Raw genomic sequence first — 24,615 nt, 5'->3', positions numbered from 1 at the left:
TATTGACGTTGTACAGCAGGCTACAAGCACCGCACTCAAAACGCACGAAAGGAGATGCATTCAAGGAACTGAACGCGTTGCCTGCGAAGTTGATTGCTTTCTAAGCTGATTAATGAGTGTCTGATGTTTCCCAAATACTCCCGTGGCTGAAACTCAATGACAGTCTGGCCAGCCTTCCATACTGACATAGGGAATTCCCGCAAAACTACGTCCTCAGAAGTCCACCAAAGCCATTCACCACACCTCAACCACATGGATGCTTCCTAGCCTAGTTTCCGAGAAGCTCAAGCCAACGCTTAAAACTGCTTAAAACTGACGGAAGCTGCGACCGCGCTTGCCATTGCCGTCATCATAGGCCGGCTCCTCCCGGCTATCATCGTCGCCAAAGGGCGCGTTGTCATCTCCGGGGAACTCAAGAGCGCGCGGCTCTTCGGAGCGTCTCTCGGTGGTCACATCTATATAGATATCCGGAGTGTCCGGAGTGCTTGGCGGGCCATGGGTAGAGCCGTCGCCGGGCTGTTCCACGGGATGGGGGATCTTGTCTGCGGTCTGTCCAACGGGGAAGGAGAGCTTGACGGTGCGCTGTTCCACAGACTGAGGGACATCATCGAAAGTCTGCCCAACGGGGTAGGGCAAGGTGAAGGTGTCCGGCTCGTTGGAACGCTTCTTCTTCACGGGGCTGATGGGGACCAGGCCGCCTTCCTCCCTGTAGCAGCCCAGCCTGCCGTTGTACTGCCAGATGCCCTGCGCTGAGAGGAGGTCAGTGACAAGGCCCGACTCGAGACCAAGAAAACCCATGTGGTAGCATGGACGACATTCGTCGGAAAGCGGAGATGAGGGATACTTACAGAGGTTGATCTTGCCGCGGTTGTCGTTATCCTTGCACTTGCATTCCATGATGACGTCTTCGTTGTTCTTGCGGGACAGGATCTTGCAATCATTGCACCCTTTGCCATAATTGCCCTTGTTTTTGAGGTGTTCAAAACTCGAGGGGACATGGTGAGGGGAGAATAAGGGTAGTGCTTACGCGTAGGAGAAGCCCATATTGCCGTCGGTGTTTGTGATGCAAGCGCTAAGAGGCAGGTAGCTAAACACCTTGTTGCCGTGGAGATCTTTGCATACAGCGCCCAGCATATGCGACAGTCTCGTGTCGGGCATATTGAGACCGCCGGTGTACTGCACTTTATCAGTCATTTCGAAGTTTTCGCAAGCCGTTTGGATGCAGTCAGATTCAATGGGGCAGTTTCCGGCAACAACCAGGGTGGCAGCCAGAGAGCTGAGCGCGGCGAGGGAAAGAACCTTCATTTTGGCGATGGCTTGGAACGATGGAGAGACTCGTATTTGCTTCCGGATTTGCTTGGGGACTCTGAATGGTTGAGAGTGGGAAAAGGCAGTTGAGACCGTGAAGCGGGAGAATTTAAATACTTATTGTCGAGTATGGTAGACTCCGGAATACGTGACGTGGCGGATGATTGGCCATTCGACGTAACGTTTGAAGCAGTAAGGAGTATACACAAAACCAGCTGTTTACGAGAAAGCATGTAGGGAGCGTGGTAGAGTAAAGGTGGGCCAAGAAGGAATGATAGGACGTAGGAGCCTCATGACCTCAACTCATAGTCGTGGGACGCGGGGGGGATGTAATGCTACTTCCTATTGTGACACCATATGCCCGTCTGTCCTGCGTGGTTCTCGATATGTTCGAGGCGGTGGAACAGTGAGAGTCGCTTTGCTTGATATTGGCTGCAGAGCCCGGACCCGAGATTATATCTAAGAAAAAGAGTCAACAGCGGAAATTACTTGGCCAAGCATTAAGCTTGAAAACAAGTTTGTGGCCAGGGCGTGACTCATACCCTTTTCCTTTCATGTCCTCGCAGCCAACGATGTTTCTCATTTCAAGCTCAAGTTGAAGAAGTAGGCGAGAACAAATGTTTTGATAACTGCAATTCACTGAATCTTTCTATCTCTACGTGCAAAATTGTGACGCCCCCGCATGCTGATCGCAAAGACACCCTAGGAGTCATAGCCACGACGCCTACTGTTCAACAGTCAACAGCCAGTTTTCGTAGCCCTAAGTATGAAGATGCCCCATCTATTGAAATCTAACACTTTTGACGTTTGTCAGCCTGAAGTTAGTCATCAATAGGAATCAAACACACAACTACTCAGGTTGGTAAACCGGCGATTTTAATCTTTCGGCGGTACACCTACGCGCGAGGGCAGCAGCACAAGATACGCCTGCCTTTATTACGGCCCATGAAGCATCGACAATGCCTGCAAAAGGAGTGACACAATGTCCAACAAGAAGAACTGACTGCTCAATCATTGCAAGCAGACGACAATTTGATAAGTGGGATAAAGACTAGCAGCTGAGCCGTCAAAATCTATGATATCTACATAGAACGAGACCCAGTCACACCAGAAAGCAGACTCTTGAACTACACCTAAAGCAGCTGCAAACATTGTTCACCTCTTACGGGCAACACTTTCGCCCAACTTACTTTCCAATGGGGGCCTTGTGGCCGTTGGTCTTGAAGCAACCGATGACACCATCATCGACCCAGATGCCCTCGGCTGTAAAGAAATCTCGTTAGTTTCGGAACGCAATGCAACCCAGGAAAGATACAGGGGTACTCACAGAGATTGATCTTCAAGGGCTCTGTGCGGTAGCAGAAGCATGACAACATAACGGGATCAGAGGATTTTCGGTCCTCGATATAGCAAGCCGAGCATCTAAAGTTGCCTCTAGTAGATATATGTCAAAACACTGTTATAAATCCGGAAAGATGGGGGAACTGTTACTGGTATTGCCAAAACAGGGCGCCGTGGTTTTCCGTGATGCACTCCTTCAAATTCAGCCAAGTGTACACTTCCTTGCCCCGACTGTCTTTGCAGACGGCCTCCAGCAGGTTTTTTCAGTCGCCCTTCTTTTCGAATGGAAGCATCGCATGCTTGTTGATTGCGAAATCCTTGCAAGATTTCTGCATGCAGTCGGACTCGGTAGGGCAATCTCTTGCCACGGCCAATCCGGCGATCAGAGAGTTGACAATGGTGAGAGCAAGGACCTTCATGTTGGCGGACTCAAGTGGTGTCTAGGTTATGACCTTCGAGAATGTTTGACAGGACAAGTGGTAGGCTGTAACGATCCTAAGATGTAATGGATGGAGTAAGTGTGAGGAAACACTGGTGATGTCTTGCGGAGTTTGAGTTTAAATACCAGCGAACATGCCAAGTAATAAGTTTGGGTAGACCTCCTGAACTATCGTATCGGAAGAAGGTTCAGTTGAAGCAACGCTCGCTTGAGTCCTAAGCAAGGGGGGATATGATGAAGATCGCAGCTTATGCGCCGTGGAGGAATGAACAAACAGTTCTCATATGATGTTTGCTCAAAGTGTAGCCACTAATGATCCTCTGCGTATTCTTTAAGAAAGTCTTCTGCAGTACGACAGTGTCGTCAAAGTGAGGTTCACGTTCTGCATAACACCCAGCTCTAACTGCAGCCAGAAGAAAGCCTAAATACGCGACGTAGCGAAGCTTTAAGCTTGAAAACAAGATTGTAATCAGAATTACACGTCTCACCCTGTCATTTTTGTGAGATGGAAACTCGTTCATTTTACAATGGGATCATATCTATGTGAATCAGAAAGATCCAAGCCACGGCAGGATATCGTTAGCACTTCGTAGCACTGTCTACGGTGTCCGAAAACTGTCTACTCCTAGAGAAGCTTTCGACCACTCGACTAATAAGTTCAGAACGTCACTTTTAGACATGTCTAATAGGGGCCCTACGGCTGATGGTATGTTTGCAGTTGACAACACTGACCGTGTTAGTTGGTTACATGAAGACCAGAATCCTGAGCATCTGCGAAGCATTTGCGTGTAACACTCGTGCTCACTCGAAGCTAGGGATCGGATGAATGTTGGCTCGAGTTTGGTGGAATAAAGAATAGGAAAAAACGTATCATGTGATTACACTTCGAAGTATGACGAGGAGAAAAGGATGCAAGGGAGCATGGGCAATTTATGGCCGCACACATTGGGTCTGGATATCCGGGTAAAATTACCTCATTTGCCAACGCGTGCAGGCGATGAACCAACTGAAACCAACCAGGTTGTGTCAATTCATGTCAAAGTCGGTCAGAAGTCGTGAACCGCTGTGCCTTGAGACCTCTGGATACTTTTGATGTTGCCACCGTGAAGAGATGAAGAAGAGAATGATAAGATTGCTTCATTTAAATTTTAAAAATGTGAGCTAGCTTACCCAAGGTCTCTCCTCAGGTTTTACATTCAATTGAGTTCGATTTACTGTTTTGGGGCGTAAGTGAGCCATCTAGAGGAACAGGAAACATAGGAGATGAGCCCATGGCTGAGATTGAAACCTCACCTGCATCAAAAGCCAAGTTAGATGAGACTCCAATCAAAACGCCGAATCCTTTGAAAGCGTTGAAAGCAGGTTAATCTCAAGATCTGAAAGTTCCTAGCAATGATATGACGTCTTTAACTACGTAATCACAATCTTCCAAGGGCTCCTCGAGAACCGGTTCTCTGGATCATACTTTTTCTTCAATTCCACCAATCTCTTCGCGTTCTCCTTGAACCCTTCCCTCACATCGAGCTCCTCACTGACGTAGTTATTGTACTGTCCCACGCCGCCAGTCTCCCCAGTATGGTTCCTGCCCTTGATTTTCTGCGCCAGCTCCCGGTTCCATCCGCGAACTTCGCCATCCTTGGCCGGGTCCGTCCAGCACGTCAGCACCATGCAGTCGAAGTACATCCCACGGTTCGAGTATGCCGTCGCGCCGAATGGCACGTTCGCCACCTTATCCTTTTTGTACATCTCCACGGCTAACATGCTGGTTCGCATATCATTACCTCGCGCGGTCTCTGCATCTATGCGTGCATAAAACTCGTGCGACATCTCTTCCCACTTTGAGAGCTCGAATGGTGTCGTGAGGTTGGTGCCCCCAGTCAGTCGCCTCGCTCCGGGGCCTTGGAAGACGTCTACCAAAGTGTTGGCAACTGGGTAGTCCATCTCTGTCGTCAAGTCCACCAGCGGCCCGGCCTCGAAGAGGCCTTTGAACAAGCCCTCCTTGACTTCCTCTCCGGTACCATTGTGGAACGGCTGAACAATGATGAGCGGCTGCGGGTCGGGCGGCGGGCCGTAGGTGAACCCCATCACCACGTACTGCCTCTCATCCATCCTCTCCACGAACTCGTTCGCCCATGCTACAAGCTCGGGCAACTTCAACGTCGGATACATCAAAGGCCCAGACCACACTCTCCCTTGCGGAAAGACCCTGGAAGTGAACCGCGTCACCACCCCAAAGCTCGCTCCAGCTCCACGCAAGGCCCAGAAAAGGTCTCCAATCTCTGTTTGTGAGGCCGTGACGATCGATCCATCCGCAAGCACAACTTCTACCTCAACCAGACAGTCGACGGCCATCCCGTACATTCCACTGAGAATTCCCTGCCCACCGCCGAGGACGAGGCCACCAACACCGGTGTGCGAGACCGTTCCACCGACGGTGGCGAGACCATGCTTCCAGGCTTCGTCGTCGACGTCTTTCCAAGTGCATCCGCCGCCATAAGTCACGAGGTGCTTTTCGACGTTGACGGAAACGCTGCGGAGGTGGCCGAGATGGATCACCATGCCGCCATTGGAGGAGGATGTGCCTGCTGTAGAGTGGCCGCCACCGCAGGTGGTGAAGGGAATGCTGTGCTTTGTTGCGAAAAGGATCGCGGCGGAGACGTCCTGTGCTGACTTTGGCTTGACTACGACGGCCTGGAGCTTATCAGTGCGGGTACTCTCATTTTATTCGGAGGATTGGCTACCGCGGGTTTGATGCACACGATAGACCAGCGTTCTAGACTGGCTTCGTAGCCCTCGTCGCCTGGCAGGAGGACATCGCCCTGAATCCCCGACCGAAAGGTGGGGATATCTTGTTCCCACGAGAAATTGCTGATTGAGCCCATGATGTGTAGATTCGCGTCTTCTCGGTGAATACGGAGGATGGGATCACGATCACGGGATGTAGTTGAAAAGTGAGACATGGAACTGGGCCGGTTCCGCTCTTTAAAGACCTGGTCTGGCGCCACCCAGCCGGACGCTGACCGGGCCAGCAATCTGTCGCTGGCCACAAACTGTCCCACGTCAGGCTTTAGTGAAGGTTGATCTTCAAACTATCGCGAAGAATTCAAGGCATTGATTGGATGAGAACCTGGAAGGCTATCCGAAGTCCATCCTTCTCTAAGTTAGAGTAAGCACTAGGTACGGAGAGTGCCGCAGGCTGCTGACCGGAACACGGTGCTAACCGAAGACGTCATTCGTAAAAGGTGAGTTGATCACAGCCACTCTGCTTGGAGAATTGGTCAGACATACTGAACTCTCCATGTGAGAGTTTCGCTGGTAAGAGGTGAGACGAACTGGCTTCAGTATGTACCTGTAAGGGGCTGGCCCCTAGGCTTGTTCAACGTAGAGGTGCCGTCGATTGACTATTCTAAGCTGAAGAAGGAGGAAAGGACTTTACAGGGATAGGCGCCTAGCAGCAGTGATGCAGATCGGGGCTAGGCGGTGTGCTACAGCAGAATAGTGGATCCGGCGGAGCCGGATCTCGGTAGCTGCTCCGGCAAAGCCGGAGATCTCGGCCGGGCTCTAGCCCGTGACAGTACCGTGGGTCGGAGTCAAAACATCAAGCAATTGAGACCTCATCAACGCGTGCAAAGCCCAAGGTAGAAAAAAGCGACACGAGCCGTATACAAAATTCTGTAGCAACTGGATTATGGTGTCTTCCTTCATTCTCTATGAGTAATTGCCTCGCTTCCTCGCCATGTTGCAATGACATAACAATGGGGTCCGTTCAAATAATTCGGACGACTCTCATCACCTACTCCCAAAATGAAATTCTTCGTATCCAAAGGAGTATTTAGGAATGAACTTCCAAGCAAATTGTTTTATATTAAAAGATAGCCAATATCCTACCTCATGCCTCTAGGATAGCAGATTAGCGATTGATTGCTTTTGCCCTCGAGCACGACAAGATATGAAGGTATCGTATGTTGAGCGGCCGCCTCTGCAGAGAATTTCAGCTGTGATCATTGGTAGTCAGCTTCTTATCGCGCGCTCTACTGAGACTCAAAAACACTACAGTAGTAATATCATGATTCAACTAGAGCTCTTTCATATCACCGCGCCAATCACAAGATTCACTAGAGATGAGCCATGCTCGCGTACAACTATCGTGGCGAGTCAAAGACCCTGGATGCGAACTACTTATAGACTCAATGCAACACTTAACGAATCATGAATCGTTAACGCTACTAGAAAATGACTGCGTAGAACATGAAAACACGGAACTAACTTCCAATCTCACCTACAACGTGCATTCGCTTCGCGGCCGAGATCTGCCAAGACAGCGGTTCTACCCCGCAGTAGCATTGCTAAAAAGCGCGTAACAACAACTGGCCGAGCTTTCCGGCAAACGAATCAGTATCCCAGCGGGGTCTAGATTGGATTAGGTATGCACGTTTGTGTCACAATATTTCTTCTTAATTGGAGGGAAATTAGCTCTTGGAGGGACCACGGGCAATCGCTCCCAGCGCCCGACACCGACACCGAGCCCACGACTCCGCTTGCCCAGACCCGAGTGGCCCCATCGTCATTTCCGAGGGGCCACCCGGTAGAGACCCGATCGAGGGAGACGCGGGGTTGCGATGTACAAATAGGACTACATGTGCTATCATCTGTGCTTTTCATGATGGATGCTAGGTACGAACGTCTGCGTAAGTCAGCATGAAGGGCCAATCCAGCTGGTTCCTCCTGGGCAGCTTCGCCTTGTGTGAAGCGCGCTCTTTCTGGTCTTCCGTCCCGGCTACTTTTGGGGATCGAGATGGAGACGGCTATATTCTCAAGACTGGCTACCCAGTCGGCAATGGTAAACTTGGTGGTAAGTCGGAGTAACTCAGATTTATGGGCAAGTCTGAAACTGTTTTTAGCAATCCCATTTGGCCCTCCCGGCTCGGAAAAGGTCAACCTGAACATTGACTCTCTTTGGGCCGGTGGCCCCTTCGGAGCTTCAGTAAGTTTCCGCGTCCATGCAGACAAGAATTTTAGCTCAACTCAAACAGAACTACACCGGCGGCAACCCGACAGAACCCAAATATGAAGCTCTTCCGGAGATTCGCGCTACAATCTTCGAGAATGGAACAGGAGGTAAGCGGCTAGATTTTCACAATTGAGCCAGCGTAACTAATTGCTTTTCTAGATGTGTCGCCGTTGCTCGGTGTCGGGGATGACTACGGCTCCAACCGCGTCCTGGCAAACTTGACAGTCAACATCCAAGGCATCAGCGACTACAGCGATTACCGACGAACTCTCGACCTCAAGACTGGTGTACACACCACCAAGTTCACAGCGAACGGCGCGGCCTTTGAGATTTCTCATTTCTGCTCGTATCCGGACCAGGTTTGTGTATACCATATTGCCTCAGAAGGGGCTTTGCCAGCGGTCGAGGTAGGCTATGAGAATCAGCTTGTGGAGCAGGACACATTCAACGTTTCCTGTGGTGATGATCACGTTCGCTTCGCCGGCCTTACTCAGCTCGGTCCCCCGGAAGGCATGAAGTTCGATTCAATCGCGCGGATCAACAAGGGCGCCGCTATTACGAACTGCACGTCTGCAAACTTCTTGACTGTCACCCCAGAGAAGGACCAGAAGGCTCTCACGATCATCATTGGAGGCGAGACGAACTACGATCAGAAGAACGGCAATGCTGAGAGCGACTACTCTTTCAAAGGAGGAGATCCCGGTCCGATTGTTGAAAAGACGACTTCAGATGCGGCATCGAAGTCCTTTCATACAATCCTGAAGGATCACATCGCTGACTACCAGAAGCTGGAGAGTGCTTGCGAGCTGAACCTTCCGGATACTCAAGGCTCCGAGGAGAAGGAGACAGGACAGCTGATCTCTGACTATGTGTACACCGATGGTGGCGACCCTTACGTTGAGGCTTTGCTCTTCGACTACTCCCGCTACCTTCTAATCACGTCCTCTCGTGCTAACTCCTTGCCCGCGAACCTTCAGGGCCGTTGGACGGAGCAGCTTTGGCCTGCGTGGAGCGCAGACTATCATGCCAACATCAACATACAGATGAACTACTGGGCAGCCGACCAGACAGGTCTGGGTGAGACGCAGACTGCTCTCTGGGACTACATGGAAGACACATGGGTGCCTCGCGGAGCCGAGACGGCCAAGCTTCTGTACAACGCCAGCGGCTGGGTCGTTCATAACGAGATGAACACCTTTGGACATACCGCGATGAAGGAAGGTTCGAGTTGGGCAAACTGTGAGTTCATCTGCCTCAGCTCCAATCATTCTCTAACAATTTCCAGACCCGGCAGCCGCAGCATGGATGATGCAGCACGTCTGGGATAACTTCGAGTACACCCAAGACCTCGAATGGTTCATCCGCCAGGGATACCCCCTCATCAAGGGAGTCGCCGAATTCTGGCTCTCTCAACTGCAAGAGGACCTCTACTTCAACGACGGCACGTTGGTCGTCAACCCCTGCAACAGCCCCGAACACGGACCGACGACGTTCGGCTGCACGCACTATCACCAAATGATCCACCAAGTCTTCGAAGCCGTCCTTCATGGCGCAACCTTCGTCTCCGAGGCCGACACCAAGTTTATCGAAGACGTCACCTCCAACCTGAACCGCCTCGACAAGGGTGTCCACGTGACAGAATGGGGCGGCCTGAAGGAGTGGAAGCTCTCCGACAACTACGGTTACGACGAGATGTCCACCCACCGCCACCTCTCGCACCTCACCGGCTGGCACCCGGGCTACTCCGTCTCCTCGTTCCTGGGCGGTTACACCAACGCCACGATCCAGTCCGCCGTCCGCGAGACGCTCATCTCCCGCGGCCTGGGCAACGCTGACGACGCAAACGCAGGCTGGGCCAAGGTCTGGCGGACGGCGTGCTGGGCGCGGCTCAACGAGACGGACCGGGCGTACGAGCAGCTGCGGTACGCGATTGACGTCAACTTCGCGCCGAACGGGTTCAGTATGTACTGGGCGCTAAGCCCGCCGTTCCAGATCGATGCCAACTTCGGCCTGGGCGGGGCTGTGTTGAGCATGCTGGTCGTCGACCTGCCGCTGCCGTATGCTTCGAGAGAGGATGTGCGGACGGTGGTGTTGGGCCCTGCGATTCCGAAGAAATGGGGCGGTGGTAGCGTGAAGGGGCTTCGGGTTCGGGGTGGTGGGATTGTCGATTTCAGTTGGGATGAGAACGGGATCGTGAACGAGGCGACGGCGAAAGCTGGTGGTAGTATCACTGCAGGAAAGGTGCGGTTTGTGAATGTGGAAGGGACTGAGCTTACTATTCTGTGAGTATGATTCGCGTGGAGAGCCTCGGTGATGGGCAGAGAGAGGATTTGAAAACCGCAAATAGTTGCGTGCGAGGATGTGCAGCATAGTTGTGCGAAAATCAAGATATATCGTAACAACTCGTGAGCGTGTCAATTTTCAGTGATATGTATAGTCTGAAAAGCCTCAAAATGGGACACTGCAAAATTAAAATCAGAAGGTGCGGGATGAGAAGGGAAACTTGCCTGTCGTCAAAAAGGCGTGGTGCGGTGGGCTGGCTAAGGCTGGCTGCATTGCGGTGCCTGCCACATATTCTTTCCTCAGTAGCTACCTTCGTTATATGCTCCTTCCTTCAATTTCGAGATGTAAGGTCTATAGGCAAAATCAATTCAGTTGCAAAATAACAATTGGCACCAGTTTTCGACGGGACGTTCTGAGGAAACGGGAGCGGATTCAGCGCTGGTCGCCGGCTGGGGTGAGTCGATGTATTTCGGACAGCCCGGCCCTTCTTTTTATTTTTTCTTCTAACTATGCTTATATGACATGTACATCTATCCACTCATTATTTTGGCGTGCCCGGCTTGTACATGTTCACCTGCCGCCGTAGAAACGAAGTGTTAATGCCGCTCACGAGGGGTGGGGCAGGTACCTCCGCGCCCGGGCCACGGAATCTGCGCGGAGTGGGTCCCGGTTGCGCGTCCCCCGGGCTGCGAAATGCGGTTGCGGTGGGGTCACGGGGTCGGTGGTCTAACGGCGTCGAGTGTTGAGGCTGACTGATTGACCTGGATTAATTTACAGACCGAGAGTTCGAGTCATGGTTCTTATTTTTGTCGAGAATAATAAGTGCGAAGTCCAAACTCTGAACTCCAATCCGTGAGCGCCGCAGAACGGGACGGATAGACCTCACAATTAGAAGCCGCCAGGGATTACATTTATGCCCTCACATATTATTTAGCAATACTAGGATGACACTAGTGATTAGAAGCAACATCATGCCGTAATTGTTCGGAGGGTTCTGTTCACCATCGTGCAGAAGCAAGCCCCGGCTCTATCTGTAGCACTTTCCCCTGGTGATTTGTTTGGTCTCGTTTAGTTCCACTGACTGCGCGCTCCGGCCTCAGTTGCCCTTTGGATTGAAAACGCATTGAATGGCTAGGATACCTGAGTTTAAGTAAGAGGACTGAAACACACAAGATAGGCTTATGATTTGTGAAGCTGATCGCATCCGAGACATACACCCAGTATATAAAGTAAAGGCGTTATGTCTGAGAGTATATGCCCTTCCAGCAATGTCACAGGGGGTAGCTTTGTGGACAGACATCCTTTAGAAGAGATATCTCAGCTCCTTCAATTCCGCTATGCGCACCATTAAAAGCTGAGGCTGTTAAGCCATTCTGCTCAATATCGTCCGTCGTCTTTTTCCTTCTCTGTTGACGGTGTAATCGAATTGGAATCGGTGCCATAAGCCACACGACAGATGACTGATAGAATCAAGAAGCTACGCCATCGAGCCCCTGGTAAGCAGTACGGTTGATCTATATGTGCAGCTCACTTCAGCTGAACTCCACGGGATGTACTTGATCAATTTGCTGTTCCGAGAAACTGAAAAGTCCCTGGATGCGCTTTGTAGCATTATTTACTCTGCCCACAAGCGTAGCAATCTACATGAACCGTCTGCTGGATCAAAATATAAATCGGCAACTTCGCTACCAAATTTTGAGAAGTCAAGCAAGCAATGGGGCACTTCGTCAGCGCGCGTTCCAGCTTAGGAGGTATCGTTATCACACAACCCTACTCTCAAAAGTGATCTCACGCAACATCCTAAAGCACATTTCTTTCGGAATATTTCAGTTAAAATGCGGTTCTCCCGTGTTATTCGCTGACTCATACACATGTGGTTCAGACACTAGAAAGAAATACTGACGCGGTGAAATCTTTGTATCATGTCATGTCAATACAGTCCCAAGTTACAGTTGAAAATGGCCAGTGTGTCTCAAATGAGGTCGCGGGGTCATTCGAGACAGATTTGGCGGGCTCGTGGCAGGAATCAGACGGGCTTTCTTTAGGTTTTATTTCATGCCGACGCGTCAGAAGTCGTCCGTTGAAGCTTCATTTTACTGGATGAGCCGCGAGATGAACTCACGGTAGATTACGGATAATGAAAGTTCTCCGAGGCACAGTAGTCGTAACGATACTTTGTAGTATAAGACTCAAGCATCCACGAGAAATGATGCTCTGCAGATTGCCGGCACTCTTGTGATCGGAAATGTGAGCTGCACTATTCGCGTGAGCTGACCTTCCGGCGTTAAACCGAGGGGGACACCGTGGTATCAATGGAAAGCACATCCACCCTGACCACGGTGCCGCCTAAGGCTTCTACCGGATATTCGCAAATAAACATACCCCCACAATGAGAGACGATGGCGATGAAAAGCCAGATAACCGAAAAGACCACATCTAAGTATCCCATGTAGTATGTCTAGTCGGATGTCTGCGATATAGGCTCTTTCCATCCCTTCTCCTTAATGTAAAGCTACGACAACTAGACGAATGTGCTGTTGAAGGAGCTAGTGGTGCATTCCTACCTCCCGATTTACACGACTACAGCACAAGCGTTCGTGTGGGAATTAGACTGTACCGGGACATGGGCCACTCACGTTTAAGTCTCTCCAAAGAATCAAGCGCGACTGTTGCTGTGGAAAGGCGAACACTGCCCTGGCGCTTTACAGCTCGAGACATGACTATAAGAACTTGTAATCCAGCGGGTTATAAGATACTTCAGCGCAATGGGGTTCCATTCGCATACGTGTCGTGCTGTCGTATCATACGATCTCGCCCGGCTACCCATGCAGGATCAATATTGGGTTGACTTATCCAAGATACGTCACCTTTCATCACGCGTCCAGCCTGAAGTTATTCACTTCCCATCACAAAGATAAACCCGGGATGGCGGAGATTAAAAATGACCTCATGTTGACAGCCCCCGTGAGGTCCTTGCCACCAACAGGCTAGACTTGAACTCTCACCAACATCACCACTTACATCATACGATTGAAACTTATAGACTGCAATCTACGCATACGGACGCAATGATTCTGTCTTCCCTGTTCATTAATTAAAAGGTGAAAGCATACTTTTATACCTAAATCGAGTAAATGTAAAAATGAACCTGTCAGCAGAGACACACATAGCCCCATTACATATAAAACTCCACGACATCATACCCTGAACATACTGTCGGAATAACACGTCGGAATCTAGCTGTGGCAAGTGGTGTGGCGGTCCGTGGCTGACGGCCATAACCAGGCCTCACTTCACCCGTTGGAGACTCTTCCCTTCAACACACATCAAGCCAATCAATCCATACAGTTATTCGTCAAAGTACGCGATATCGCTGTATTCACCCTGCGAAACCAACACATACCTTCGCCAATTTGGTCTTATTGGTTTTTTGGCATCTGCAGGGAAATCTCCAAGGGAGAACCAAAAGTAGAAATTTTAACGCAGGCTTTCTGTTGTAATAGACCAAGTCTCACTCCATAAGCATATATGTCCCAGTAGTTGTACATCATCCCAAGTCCAACGCCTCTCTTCCACTCTTATCCTGCCAAAACAACCCAGGCAAGACAATGTGAGCCCGTCAAACAACGAGCTGAGACGGAAGAACTTCTGTCATACCCTTGGGTGAAAGTTTTGGCCATCGCTTTGGCTCTCTCCACACCAGGAGCTTCTCAATTTGCACCGACAGACCCGAAATCCCTTCCGGTCTCTGGCACGGCTCCGCTCTGCAAGTGCGAGCCCCTTTAATCCTTTTGTCCCTAGTCACTACCAGCCGCAGGCAGCAATATTGGTCCCTTCGTCCTCCACATCTCATCCTTCTCACTCAAGTCCTCAATCCACAAGATTTCAACCTTCCCATAGAAGTTAGCTCTCAGCTAAATTTCTGCATTTTCTTGGGTTATTCGTGAGCGAAAAGATTGACAAGGGCGACAAACACCGAGAAAAGCGCCGAGATATTCAACCCCCAGAGACCTCCTCCCGTGAACCAGCTGCACATCTGCAACTCAGGCACGAAGGAAGGCACCGTTCTTGCGCCTCATCTCCTGAAAGTACAATGCACTTTCAACATTTTGGTGAAACGACTGATGACATCTTACCAACATGTTATTTAGACCCATGCAACACCTCGTTTTGCGCGGAAAACGCAACCCTCACGGCAGGAGAATGCCGATATGTCCAGTCCGTAACCTCAAGAGATCAAGAGCCTCGCACGGCACTTGGCACACAGACGGACGCTGCCATGCATTTACAGCTCAAGTATAAAACTTCCTCTGCGCACGAGGTACAGCTTCTCTCAGCACAATGTGACGTGTTTTCGGTTGATTGGTCTTTCGTATGTGCAGTCACATCACACCATCTCACCCGACTATGCAGAGCCCAAGAGGTGGCCAACATATCCAAGGCACATCACACCTTTCACACGCGCATCTGACCTTTGAGTAGTCACCCCTCACCACGCAAACTAACCGCGGGATGGCAGTGATGAAAGATGTCTTCCTCTGCACCACGTCTCCCATGGAACATCATCCGCGGTCTCAACTGAGGAAGTGCAACCTCGTGGCCTCTCCAATCCATGTCCGTTCGTAATGTTTAGCGTCTTGCAATTCGCCGTGCCGTATTGGCTGTTGGTCTCTATCATCTACCAAAGCTGCCCAGTCACCTTTATACATCCAAAATGAGAGTGCAAAGTCCGATCTCGACGCGAAGACACGCTCCAGCCAAACGGGCATAAAAGCCACGGCAGTACAACTGATTGAACACCTTCACAAATGTATCTCTTCGACATCTCTCACGGGAGGAAAATTTGCCGGAAGATAATGGGAAAACAAAGATTGAAACACCAATCCTCACCATGCCTCAGCCACGTCCTGGCCGATGAGCACCCAAGTCCAACTAGATCCTAAGTCCGCCATCTCCCCTGCCGTCTTATTCTACCCACATATCTGCCGGCAAGAAGATGCGAGTTTTAACGACGAGCGGAGGCGGAAGACCTTGGATCTTACCCTCGGTAAAGACGATGGCTGTCGAGTTGGTGCTCCTCACACACCATGACTACCTTGTTTTGCGCTCAGTCACCATGTTCCAGATGATGAATTCTGGCTTGGCTCCTACAAAAGGCCCAAAGACGTTTTTTATAGCTCCTCATGGCCGGCTGCAGAAAACAATCTTGGTCATCACAGTCGTCACATTTCATCATCTCACTCCAAACTCGAGTCCGCATTTCATAAGATTTCAATCTTTTCATTCCAAGTCAGCTCTCAGCCAACTTGCTGCACTCATATCTGGTATCTAATGCCATCTCACAGCATCATCCTGTTTCCACATCAGGCTTCTTTCTCTTGATTCCCTCATCCTGATCTGCAACCACCGCCAACGTGGGAATTTTCAAAATATGCAGTTCCCCGACGAATCCTCGCTCACAATCTTATATGTACAATCGAAAAACCGCACATTCCATCATGTATGCTTCTGAATCAAGAACAAGACATTATGGTCAATGGAGAAAAGAAGAAAAAAAGGTTGTAACAGCGCTCAGAACAGGAATTCTTTTTGTATGAGTTCAAACGTAAAATAAAAAATGACGGTCGTAACGAGTGACGAAAGACGCTTAGCCAGCGACGTTCTCGGCGGGGTACCCTGTATACCTTGTCAGTACTAATTTCAGCCACATAAGAATGAGAACAAAACTTACACCATGAACACACGGCAATAATGGCATACAGACAAATAAGCTGCAGCCCCTCAAGCCAGTGACTCTTGCCGTCGCTAATCAGGTAATTCACCAACAGCACCGCCACAAACAGCACCGCGACCTGGAACAGATCAAAGCTCATCGTCATGTCGTCCTTTCCCATACCCCAGCCGATAATCACCAGCAACGGGATCAGGAACAGCGCGACCTGCATACTCGAGCCGACCGCCACGCCAATCGCCAGGTCCATCTTATCCTTGATCGCAACCGTCACAGCCGTCGCGTGCTCCGCGGCGTTGCCCACAATCGGCAGCAGAATCAGACCGACGAACTCCTCGCTAATTCCAGAAGCCTTGGTCACCGCGTCGATGGACGAGACCATTGCCTCGGCGCAGAAGGCAATCAGAACCGTAGAACCAGCAAGCGTGCCAACCGCGACCAGGAAGTGCAGCTGCGGGTCCTCCTCCTCCTCCTCGTCATCCTCGCCCTCCTTGGGGCGCTGCATCATAATCCGGCTGAGCTCGGCACGCTCGTCGTGGTCGCGGACACCCGTCTGCGCCATGCGCGCGCCGGCACCAGCCAGTCCACGGCCGAGCGCGCCCTCCTTGAGCCCGCCGCGCGACCACGGCTTGGCGGCGACCTTCTGCGACTCCTCGTTGAAGACGGCCGAGTGCGTCTTGAGCTGGAAGAAGAGGTACGACGCGTAGATGATGAGCAGGATGACGGCGGTGCCGCGCGACAGCTGCGCGACGTGGGTCGGGTTATTGGTGCCGTCGTTCTTGTCGAAGACGGAGGGGACAATCACGGAGGCGACGGCGAGCGCGAGCAGGGACGCGGCGGTCTGCGCGACGGTGGTGTTGAAGTACTGCTCCGGGCGGCGGAGGCCGCCGAAGAAGAAGCAGAAGCCCATGACGAGCAGCAGGTTCGAGAGGATGGAGCCGATGAGGGAGGTCTGCACGATGAGGGGCTTGTTCTCGGCGAGCGCGATGATGGCGACGATGAGCTCGACGGCGTTGCCGAAGGTCGCGTTGAGGAGGCCGCCGAGCGATTCGCCGGTGCGCAGGGCGATTTCCTCCGTGGCGAAGCCGAGCATGGCGGCGAGGGGGATGATGGCGATGAAGTTGACGACGAAGACGGCGATCTTGCTGACGTTGACGTAGGAAATGGCGATGCCGGCCGGGGCGGCGAGGATCAGGATGTTGATCCACGAGCAGAGCAGCGTCCTCTGCAGTTGGTTGGCGACGGTGAAAGGCTGCTTGGGCTCGACGTGGCGGATGAGGCCGGACTTTTGCTTCTTGGGCTTCTCCCTCTCCTCCTCGTCGGGTGGTGAGCTGCCCTGCGCGCCGGCGGCGTCGGTTTTCCGATTCCTCAGGCCGGTATCTGCGGCCTCCTGCTCCTTCTTGTTCTCGAACATGGTCTCGCCGCTGCCGCTCCCCGTCCTCGTGTCCTTGCTCAGGCTGCGTACGGTGTCGGAGTCCCGGGGCGCGGGCTCGCTCTGGACGTGGTGTATCGGCTCCTCGGTCTCTGCGTCTTCGGCGGCTCTGCTGGGCACCTCGCGCTGGGCCTCGAGGTTGGCGCCGTCCCAGGTGGAGCGCTTGCTGGGGCGGTTATCCCAGGATACATGGCGGAACGGGTTCCATGTCTGCTCTGTGCTCTTGCGGCTGAGGCCGTGAGCTTTGCGTTTGATGTCAAAGTGGTTGACTGAGCCGACGAGGTCGGGCATGGTTAGTGACGGGCGGGACGCAGAGCAGCAATGAGAAGTTGAAGAAGAACGGGTGAGGTGAGTGAAGGTGAAGGGAGCGGTTCGTTAAGTGAGATTGGGTGATGACGTGAAACTTTCGATGTGGAGTGAGGTGTGGGAATGATGTGGGGAGGGGATGCGAGGCGACGGGGGGAATAGGCGAGAATTGGTCAAATCGACGCTCGAGACGACAGGTGATTGGGGGAAGATGGATAGACTACGGCGTTTAGAGCAGCGGTCTAAGGGGATAGCTTCCCACCGACGACGACGCCAAGAAAGGGAGAGACAGGAATTCGTGATGGGGGTGATGGGGAAAGGACGGGGTTAGGTAAGAGATGATTTGATGGTGTCTCTTTTCTTCTTTTCCGCCAAGGTATCGACGGGTGCAACGGTGACTGGGGGCATAGGATAGGAACGGGGGTGGGCGGGTAATAAGGGAGATGTCAATCGGATTCTTGGTGCCGTACTTACAGGTTGAGGAGTTCATGCTGACGACGGTTTGCCGGCTGAGCGCCTGTGCTTGCTTTGGAGTTTGTAGTGGCAAAGATCAGATCGCTTCAGATCAGCGCCCGAATGTTGAGACGAAACACGCGAACCGAGCAGTGGTCGGGGATGCTGGTGGTGTGGTTTGTGCCGAATTCCTGGTCGGACGATGAATAACGTCGAAAGTGTCGATAGCACACGGCAACAGGTACACCGCAATATACGAAGAATACCGTGGCGCGGTGATGGGAGAGGCCTCCTTGGCAAAGGGTGGTAGTATTGATCGGACAATACCCGCTGCCGGCCGGAGATGAGCAAAAACGGGGCTCCGGTTGGCGATGGTGAGATTGACAAGCGGGAAGACAAGCCAACACACAGCAAGACGCGCAAGCCAAGACTCGTTGTCAACTGGGGCTAAGGGGACTGCGGTGTAGACGGCGACGTGTCGGCCGTTTGTGTGCCTGCAGATGCGATTCGGGCTGTGTCTCCTTCGGATGGAGGAAACAGAGGCAAAAAAATGTGATCGGGTGGCCACCGGTGGTCCTGGTTAGTCGCGACGGCGGTTGTAGTAACCTAGCGCTATGCACCCTCGGAGTGACAGATTGAGGCTGTGTCTGCGGAAAAGTGGGCAAGCTCTGGAACGAGTGCGAGTCGTGCGTTGCTTGCGAGTAGGTAGGTTAAGGTAGGTAAGGTATTCACTTGTCCGGAAGATGCGCAGTATCCGTAATCCGCAAGGTAGGTGCCGTAGACTGCCTTGCCAAACGTAATGTTGTCTGGCTTAGCTGGGCAGTGTGCGGTGCTTGCTGCTGCGAACAAAGCTTATGAAGCTAAGCTAGACGGATACCGGGGCGGTGGAGGGGTGGGTGGCCGTGGGAAATGGGAAAAGGAAGAGAAGGACAGGATGGGATGAAAAACGAAGGGTGCCAAGAAGTAATTAAGCATCGACTCCTGGACGAGTGAGTGGACGATGAGGATTATTGTCTTCTTTGGCTGGTGCAGAGGACCTCCCTCCGTCGTCCACCATTCATCCACCAGTTTCAAGGGACAACGGGGGACTCCAGACTCCTACGTCAGTCCACTCTAAAGTGCCCCCAAAGGACCAAAGGGCCAAAGAAGGCCTGCTTGCGCTACCACGTCGACGCGCAGCGCTAATTTCCCTGAATCGACTCCCTCACTTTCGCCTATCCCGTTCTGTGCAACAAGCGTGTCGCTCCCTACCAGTCTTCTCCTCTGACCCAATGCCGTTGCGCCAGGCCATCGCTTAAGCGGGGCCCGCCATTTAACGCCCCCTTTTCGCTTTAATGTTTTTTCGACTCTACGAACCATTGGCTGCTATTGCTCCTTGGGATGATGGAATCCCGTGTGTGTTTGTTTTCTGTGCGCGCAATTGAGTTGGGCACGGAGAAAATTGAGAGCTTCGATGAGCAGAAGAGAAAAAAAGAAAGAAGAACATGAACAGAAAAAGGGCATGTCGTCAGAGACCCCCGGCGACGTGCCAAGACGCGCCACTTGCCCCGAATCCCACTCACCACAGCAGAAACCGCCCAAAACAAGCTTCGCCAAGGAACGTAACACCTCGGCCAAGCACACTCAAGCACCTCGAAAATCTCCTGCCAAGTCGATCTGGTCTCTTGGCTATTGCTTCTTTTCTCAGTCGCCTCATTAAACAGAAGAATTGACCGAAAGGAATCAGCAACACAGAATTGAGACTGCGCAAATGCCGACCGTTGGGGTCTGGTCTGGTCGCCCAACCTGCGGCCCAAAATGGGAATGTGGTGGCGTTGAGCTCTGATGGTCTTTGTCTCGACTACACCTGAAATCGAGGCTGCATGCAGAATGACATCAGCCACAGCACAAGCACGCGCGCACTCTTCGGAGTAGCCAGCCACAAGCTTCCAAGACACACCACCACCACCACCAACGCTTTCCCCCTCTCCTTGGGGCCAGACCGTCATGGACGACGACTCGTCGACGCATTGCAAAGCTGACAACATGCTTTCTGGTCCGATATCACCATCATCAGCGCAAACCGGATCCCGAGCCTGAACGAGGCACAAGTTCGATGGATGGACAGGGGTAAACGAAGCTTGACAGCAAAGGCACATCTCCCGTAAGCCCAACTCAAATACCGCGACATCGCCTCGTTCAAGCCCTCGCCCACAACGAAAGCGCATCCTTTGAATGGCAAGATCCGTCCGATGGCCTGGATAGAGTTTCGACAAGCCTCGCGGAGACGCGGGAAGGCTTGTTGTCAGGTGGACTGGGGTTTGGGGCCTAAAAAAGATGCGTAAATTCGATGGCCAGCCATTTTCTTCTCGCCCGCAATTGCCCAAGCCACGGTTTGGGGCTCTAATTTGCTGAGCGTAAGTGGCTGCGCCGGCTGCTGGCCTCCCGCATCCCGATCGAGGGGATTCATGGGGTCATGTGACGCCACAACCCGACGACACTCAAATCAAGCAGTGCTGCGGATGCTTCCGATCGTGGCGCAGCTCGCTCTGGACCCGCTTTACGCAAGCCACACCGAGGCAGACATCGCACCGCCACGACTCTTCAGCGTCGTTACAAGCCGTGTGAGAGGGCTGTCTTGATCATGCTGTAAAATGCACACCATCTGACGCATCCAAATAGTTGACTGATGAGGGGAGTCAGCTGCATGCAGAGTGCGTTTTGAATAGAGCTACCCTTTGACGTAAACCGAGGTCAACTTTTAAGTACCTTCGTAAGGGGTTAACATCGTGTGAGGGAGTCAAGAACCATCATGAAATTATGCGTTTAACACTATGCCATCCACCTCATATTATAGTACTCATTCTTACACTGAATTTCGAAACCAAAGACAGTTCTCGTACACATAAGTTTCAGTACGCCACTCGAAACCCCCAAATTAGTTCCTGGTAGAAGTTGCAACTTTCCATGGGAGTTGGGTGGAGGGACCTTGAAAATCCGTTTGCGAGAGGACTCAATCACTTCAATGTTTTGACAGGACCCTTGCTCTTGAGGGCCCGGATGCTGCAGCCTACATGAGGATGATCGCGGACGCGACGAAACCCCATGCCGATCCAAGATTCGTCGGGTGAGAGAGAGTAGTCGAACAGAGCAAATTGACGACTTATAAAGGCATGGGGAAATCAGCTGAATATTGGTTATCTGTGGGTGTGGAGCTTTGCTGTTCTTCATCTTTCGGAAGGAGGTCGTACTTGGCAAAGGCCGGTATGATCAAGACGTACGCTTCAGCCATACTTTGTGCCAGTCCTTTCTCTGTGATGATCTTCGCAATATCCCTGAAGACAGGATGCTCTCGCGGAACCTTCTTCTTCTCGGCTGTCGTTTCCGTCGGATTTTGCTCATCAATCGTGCTGTCTTCGTCTGGACTTATCGGCTGCGCTTGCTTGTCGACCGATTTGACCTCTGAGGCCAAAGCAAGGATGAAGAGAGAAAACAATTCCTGGGCATATTGAAACGCCTTGATCGTATTCGAACGTGTTTCGACGTACAACTCCTCGAAGTGCTCTCCAGTGTCCTCCAAGGGGTCGCTTTTGGGGTTAGACTTGAAATTATGAAAGAATTCAATCGTAAGGCTCACCCAGGAGTTGAAAGAAACATGCCGAGAAATGATGCCTGAACTCCTCTCCTGAGTAGTTTTGTCAATTGTGCTGTATCTGCCCTTAGTTGCATGGCCATCGTCATTTGTTGTCTTTGAAAAGGTGTATCTAATCGATCCTTGAAGCTCGGCAAACGACCCGTGTCCCCAATTTCTTCTACAGCCTCCCGAAGCAGCTTTGCGCCGGGCTCATTTCGCATATCTGATAATTTTAGGCTTTTGACGTCGTATTCAAGCCATTTCTGTAGCTCAGCTTTTCGTTCCGCGACTTTGGCATGCTCTGCGTATCCCACAATACGTTGAAAACTTTGATGTATCTTCCCTGGCGTCGTAGACGTCGATATGTGGGCTTTGCCAGTTGTGTAAGTTATTCGAGCTGCGTTGGTGTAGAGTGACAAAGAGATGGCCGCTTGGAGATGGTTACGACTCGACGGATCAATTGCCCAGCAGTTGTCGTGAGAAGCTCGCCGAAACACCACCCGGCAATGCCTCTGGGATGCTTCCTTTTCATGATATTGCGAAACTCGACCTTCGCGGATATCGAATCCCCAATACATCCGCAGTGGGCTGTCCAGTCTTTTCTCATTGTCGAGGAGCTGTTTGATTTGTTCTTTCCAAGTCAATCCCTGCATTGCACTCAAGCGCCCCATCACTTCCTCCATAACCTCGCAGAGCACGATCGAAGCTTTTTCGTAGTCGTTGTCTTCAGTTCTGGCGTTCGTTTCCTGGAAATTAGAGTTTATCTTCGCATGGGTTCGTAAAGAATCTGCAACATAGTGCCTCTCTGATTCTGAATCTCCAACGGAATTTCCTGTTCGGAACTCAATGGAAACCTTTAAAGGCCCTTTGATCGGCCGAAGTGACTGATGGGCAACATAGCCTGCCTTGTCTCTGATATGAGGACCAGATGATCTTGAAGAGTGCGAATCGTTGAGCCAATCAATCATAACGCCGCTTTCTTCCGAATGATCGGAGATTAGCTCACAAAAGAATTGATTTTGTTCGAAGTATACTTTCCCTTCAAGCCCTATTACGAAAGGCACTTGTAAGAGGAAGTTCCAGAACCTTTGTCGAAGCCCATTACCTGTGTATTTTGGCGCAGGTTTTCTCTCTGCCTCGAATCTCAAAAGTAGAGCGAGCCATGGTATGCAATGGCTCCTGAACATTGAATCTGATGTTTTTGGGTCTGACGCAAGGCTTCTTCTTGCCACCGCCCGAATACCAGTCATGGTCAACGTCACAACCAACTGTAAAAGCGTGGATGACCAATGGAGTGGCCGAAGACCAATGAATTGGGCAATGTACCCAGACAATGTAATCACAGTTGTTGCAGTAGCCCGGCTCCTAGAAGACGATTACCACGAGGTCTCCAAAAGGGAGGGAGATCGGCGTACCAGGTATGGCCATGCTTCAAATAACCTCGTCTTGAGGTTCTGAGAATCCCATCCTCTTCAGCAAAAAGAATTGCACAAGAAGGGTAATGTTGATCGCCAATTGTTGATGCCTCCTGCAGACACACAAATCTCAGGCCTTGATCCTTTGCGGACTCGGAGAGCATAAAGTCAGTCTCCAGAGTAGCACCCTCGATGATATGGCCACATAGAAGTAAGCCTATTGTCAAGGTGGCAGTGCCTACAACAAAACAGGGGTAGGCGTAAGCGGCTACAGGAATTTCACCTTTGTTCCACTCGAAGTAGTACGTCGCAACCGCAGGGAAAGCGAGAGCGCTTGTCTGGAGAACGACTCCGAGGGTCGCCCATGCCCATAACTCTAACGGCGAGACGGGCTTGGAGCGGGCGTTGAGAGACAAATTTGGGGGCAGGTCCAAAAAAGCTTCGTTTGCTTCAAAGTCGAGTATGTCTTTCAAAACGCCATCATTTTGGTTGCCGTGATTGTCGTTCCGTTCCTTTTGTTTGTGATGATACGTGCTTTGAAAGCGTCCCGGAGAGAGTAGATCTTACCATCGCGAGCAGCGACCACAGTCACTATCCCCGTAGGCTCTCCAATGAGACGCGCCACTTGCTCGCCATTCCATAGTTCACAAACACTTGCGGATGTTGATGATAAGAGCTCCTGTTCGGCAACAGCCTGAGTTTCTCTCGCTCTGTTTGTAAACCAGTCAACGCAGTTGATCAAATGAGGTCAAGGAGATTGAAAAACTTACCGCCCGACAAGGGATTTGAGTCTCCTACCACCGCCGATGCGGATTGCGCTGATTAGAATGGCGATGATCCCAAGCGGGCCCATAGCCAGGAGAATGTTATCTACCCAGCCCATGCTCAACCCCAGGAACTGAGTGGTGACTTGCTCTCCAAAGAGGGCAAGGAGTGGCGCAAGGTTACTGACGAGATTGTTGGAGAACTCGTCGCCATCAAATTGGCCAATAGATTCCATCTTCACGGCGCGTTGATAGTGTGTTGAATATGGTCCAAAAGTGATTCAGAGGCGGTTTGATGATGGCTGGATGGAGGCTGCAACGGAGGTTGGGAGTCTGAAGTCCGGAAGTTCATACCACTCGATCAGATTCTCCGGGAAATTTGATGCGCTTGCACATTTTCTGCAGATTTGAATGCAGACCGTCTCTATAAGTAGCCAAGACGCCAGCTGACAAAAAAGAACTGCAAGTCTTGCTGGAAACAGCCCGTGGCCGAGACATGGTTACACGACGTGCTGTGAG

General features: G+C 51.6%; 6 protein-coding genes across 6 annotated transcripts; 1 reads left to right on the top strand and 5 right to left on the bottom strand.

Moving 5' to 3' along the window:
- Positions 1-306: 306 nt before the first annotated feature.
- CGGC5_v005597 (uncharacterized protein) lies at positions 307-1,305 on the bottom strand (the record flags this gene model as incomplete). The annotated part of the gene is made up of 3 exons (XM_032030456.2): positions 307-749; positions 849-985; positions 1,028-1,305. 3 exons carry the CDS (start codon positions 1,303-1,305, stop codon positions 307-309), a joined length of 858 nt encoding a protein of 285 aa, XP_031890190.2.
- Positions 1,306-4,498: 3,193 nt separating this feature from the next.
- On the bottom strand, positions 4,499-5,970 carry HDNO-2 (6-hydroxy-D-nicotine oxidase; the record flags this gene model as incomplete). Its single annotated transcript, XM_032030460.1, has 2 exons — positions 4,499-5,779; positions 5,830-5,970. 2 exons carry the CDS (start codon positions 5,968-5,970, stop codon positions 4,499-4,501), a joined length of 1,422 nt encoding a protein of 473 aa, XP_031890001.1.
- A 1,816-nt stretch (positions 5,971-7,786) lies between these two features.
- On the top strand, positions 7,787-10,385 carry afcA (Alpha-fucosidase A; the record flags this gene model as incomplete). Its single annotated transcript, XM_032030461.1, has 5 exons — positions 7,787-7,940; positions 7,990-8,072; positions 8,122-8,206; positions 8,259-9,338; positions 9,385-10,385. 5 exons carry the CDS (start codon positions 7,787-7,789, stop codon positions 10,383-10,385), a joined length of 2,403 nt encoding a protein of 800 aa, XP_031890239.1.
- Positions 10,386-16,029: 5,644 nt separating this feature from the next.
- Positions 16,030-18,341, bottom strand: VCX1-3 (Vacuolar calcium ion transporter; the record flags this gene model as incomplete). The annotated part of the gene is made up of 3 exons (XM_032030462.1): positions 16,030-16,058; positions 16,114-17,814; positions 18,326-18,341. The coding sequence occupies 3 exons, from the start codon at positions 18,339-18,341 to the stop codon at positions 16,030-16,032; spliced, it is 1,746 nt and encodes a 581-aa protein (XP_031890240.1).
- A 3,105-nt stretch (positions 18,342-21,446) lies between these two features.
- Positions 21,447-21,940, bottom strand: CGGC5_v005593 (uncharacterized protein; the record flags this gene model as incomplete). The annotated part of the gene is made up of 2 exons (XM_032030464.1): positions 21,447-21,870; positions 21,921-21,940. 2 exons carry the CDS (start codon positions 21,938-21,940, stop codon positions 21,447-21,449), a joined length of 444 nt encoding a protein of 147 aa, XP_031890227.1.
- A 1,861-nt stretch (positions 21,941-23,801) lies between these two features.
- CGGC5_v005592 (uncharacterized protein) lies at positions 23,802-24,332 on the bottom strand (the record flags this gene model as incomplete). Its single annotated transcript, XM_032030465.1, has 2 exons — positions 23,802-24,042; positions 24,103-24,332. 2 exons carry the CDS (start codon positions 24,330-24,332, stop codon positions 23,802-23,804), a joined length of 471 nt encoding a protein of 156 aa, XP_031890226.1.
- Between the last annotated feature and the right edge of the window lie 283 nt (positions 24,333-24,615).

The sequence above is a fragment of the Colletotrichum fructicola genome (genome assembly GCF_000319635.2).
Source record: "Colletotrichum fructicola Nara gc5 chromosome Unknown KSG_Nara_v1_contig03, whole genome shotgun sequence".
Taxonomy (NCBI): Eukaryota; Fungi; Ascomycota; class Sordariomycetes; order Glomerellales; family Glomerellaceae; genus Colletotrichum; species Colletotrichum fructicola.
Note: the sequence above shows the minus strand (reverse complement) of the source record. Positions and strands in the feature narration are given on the sequence as shown.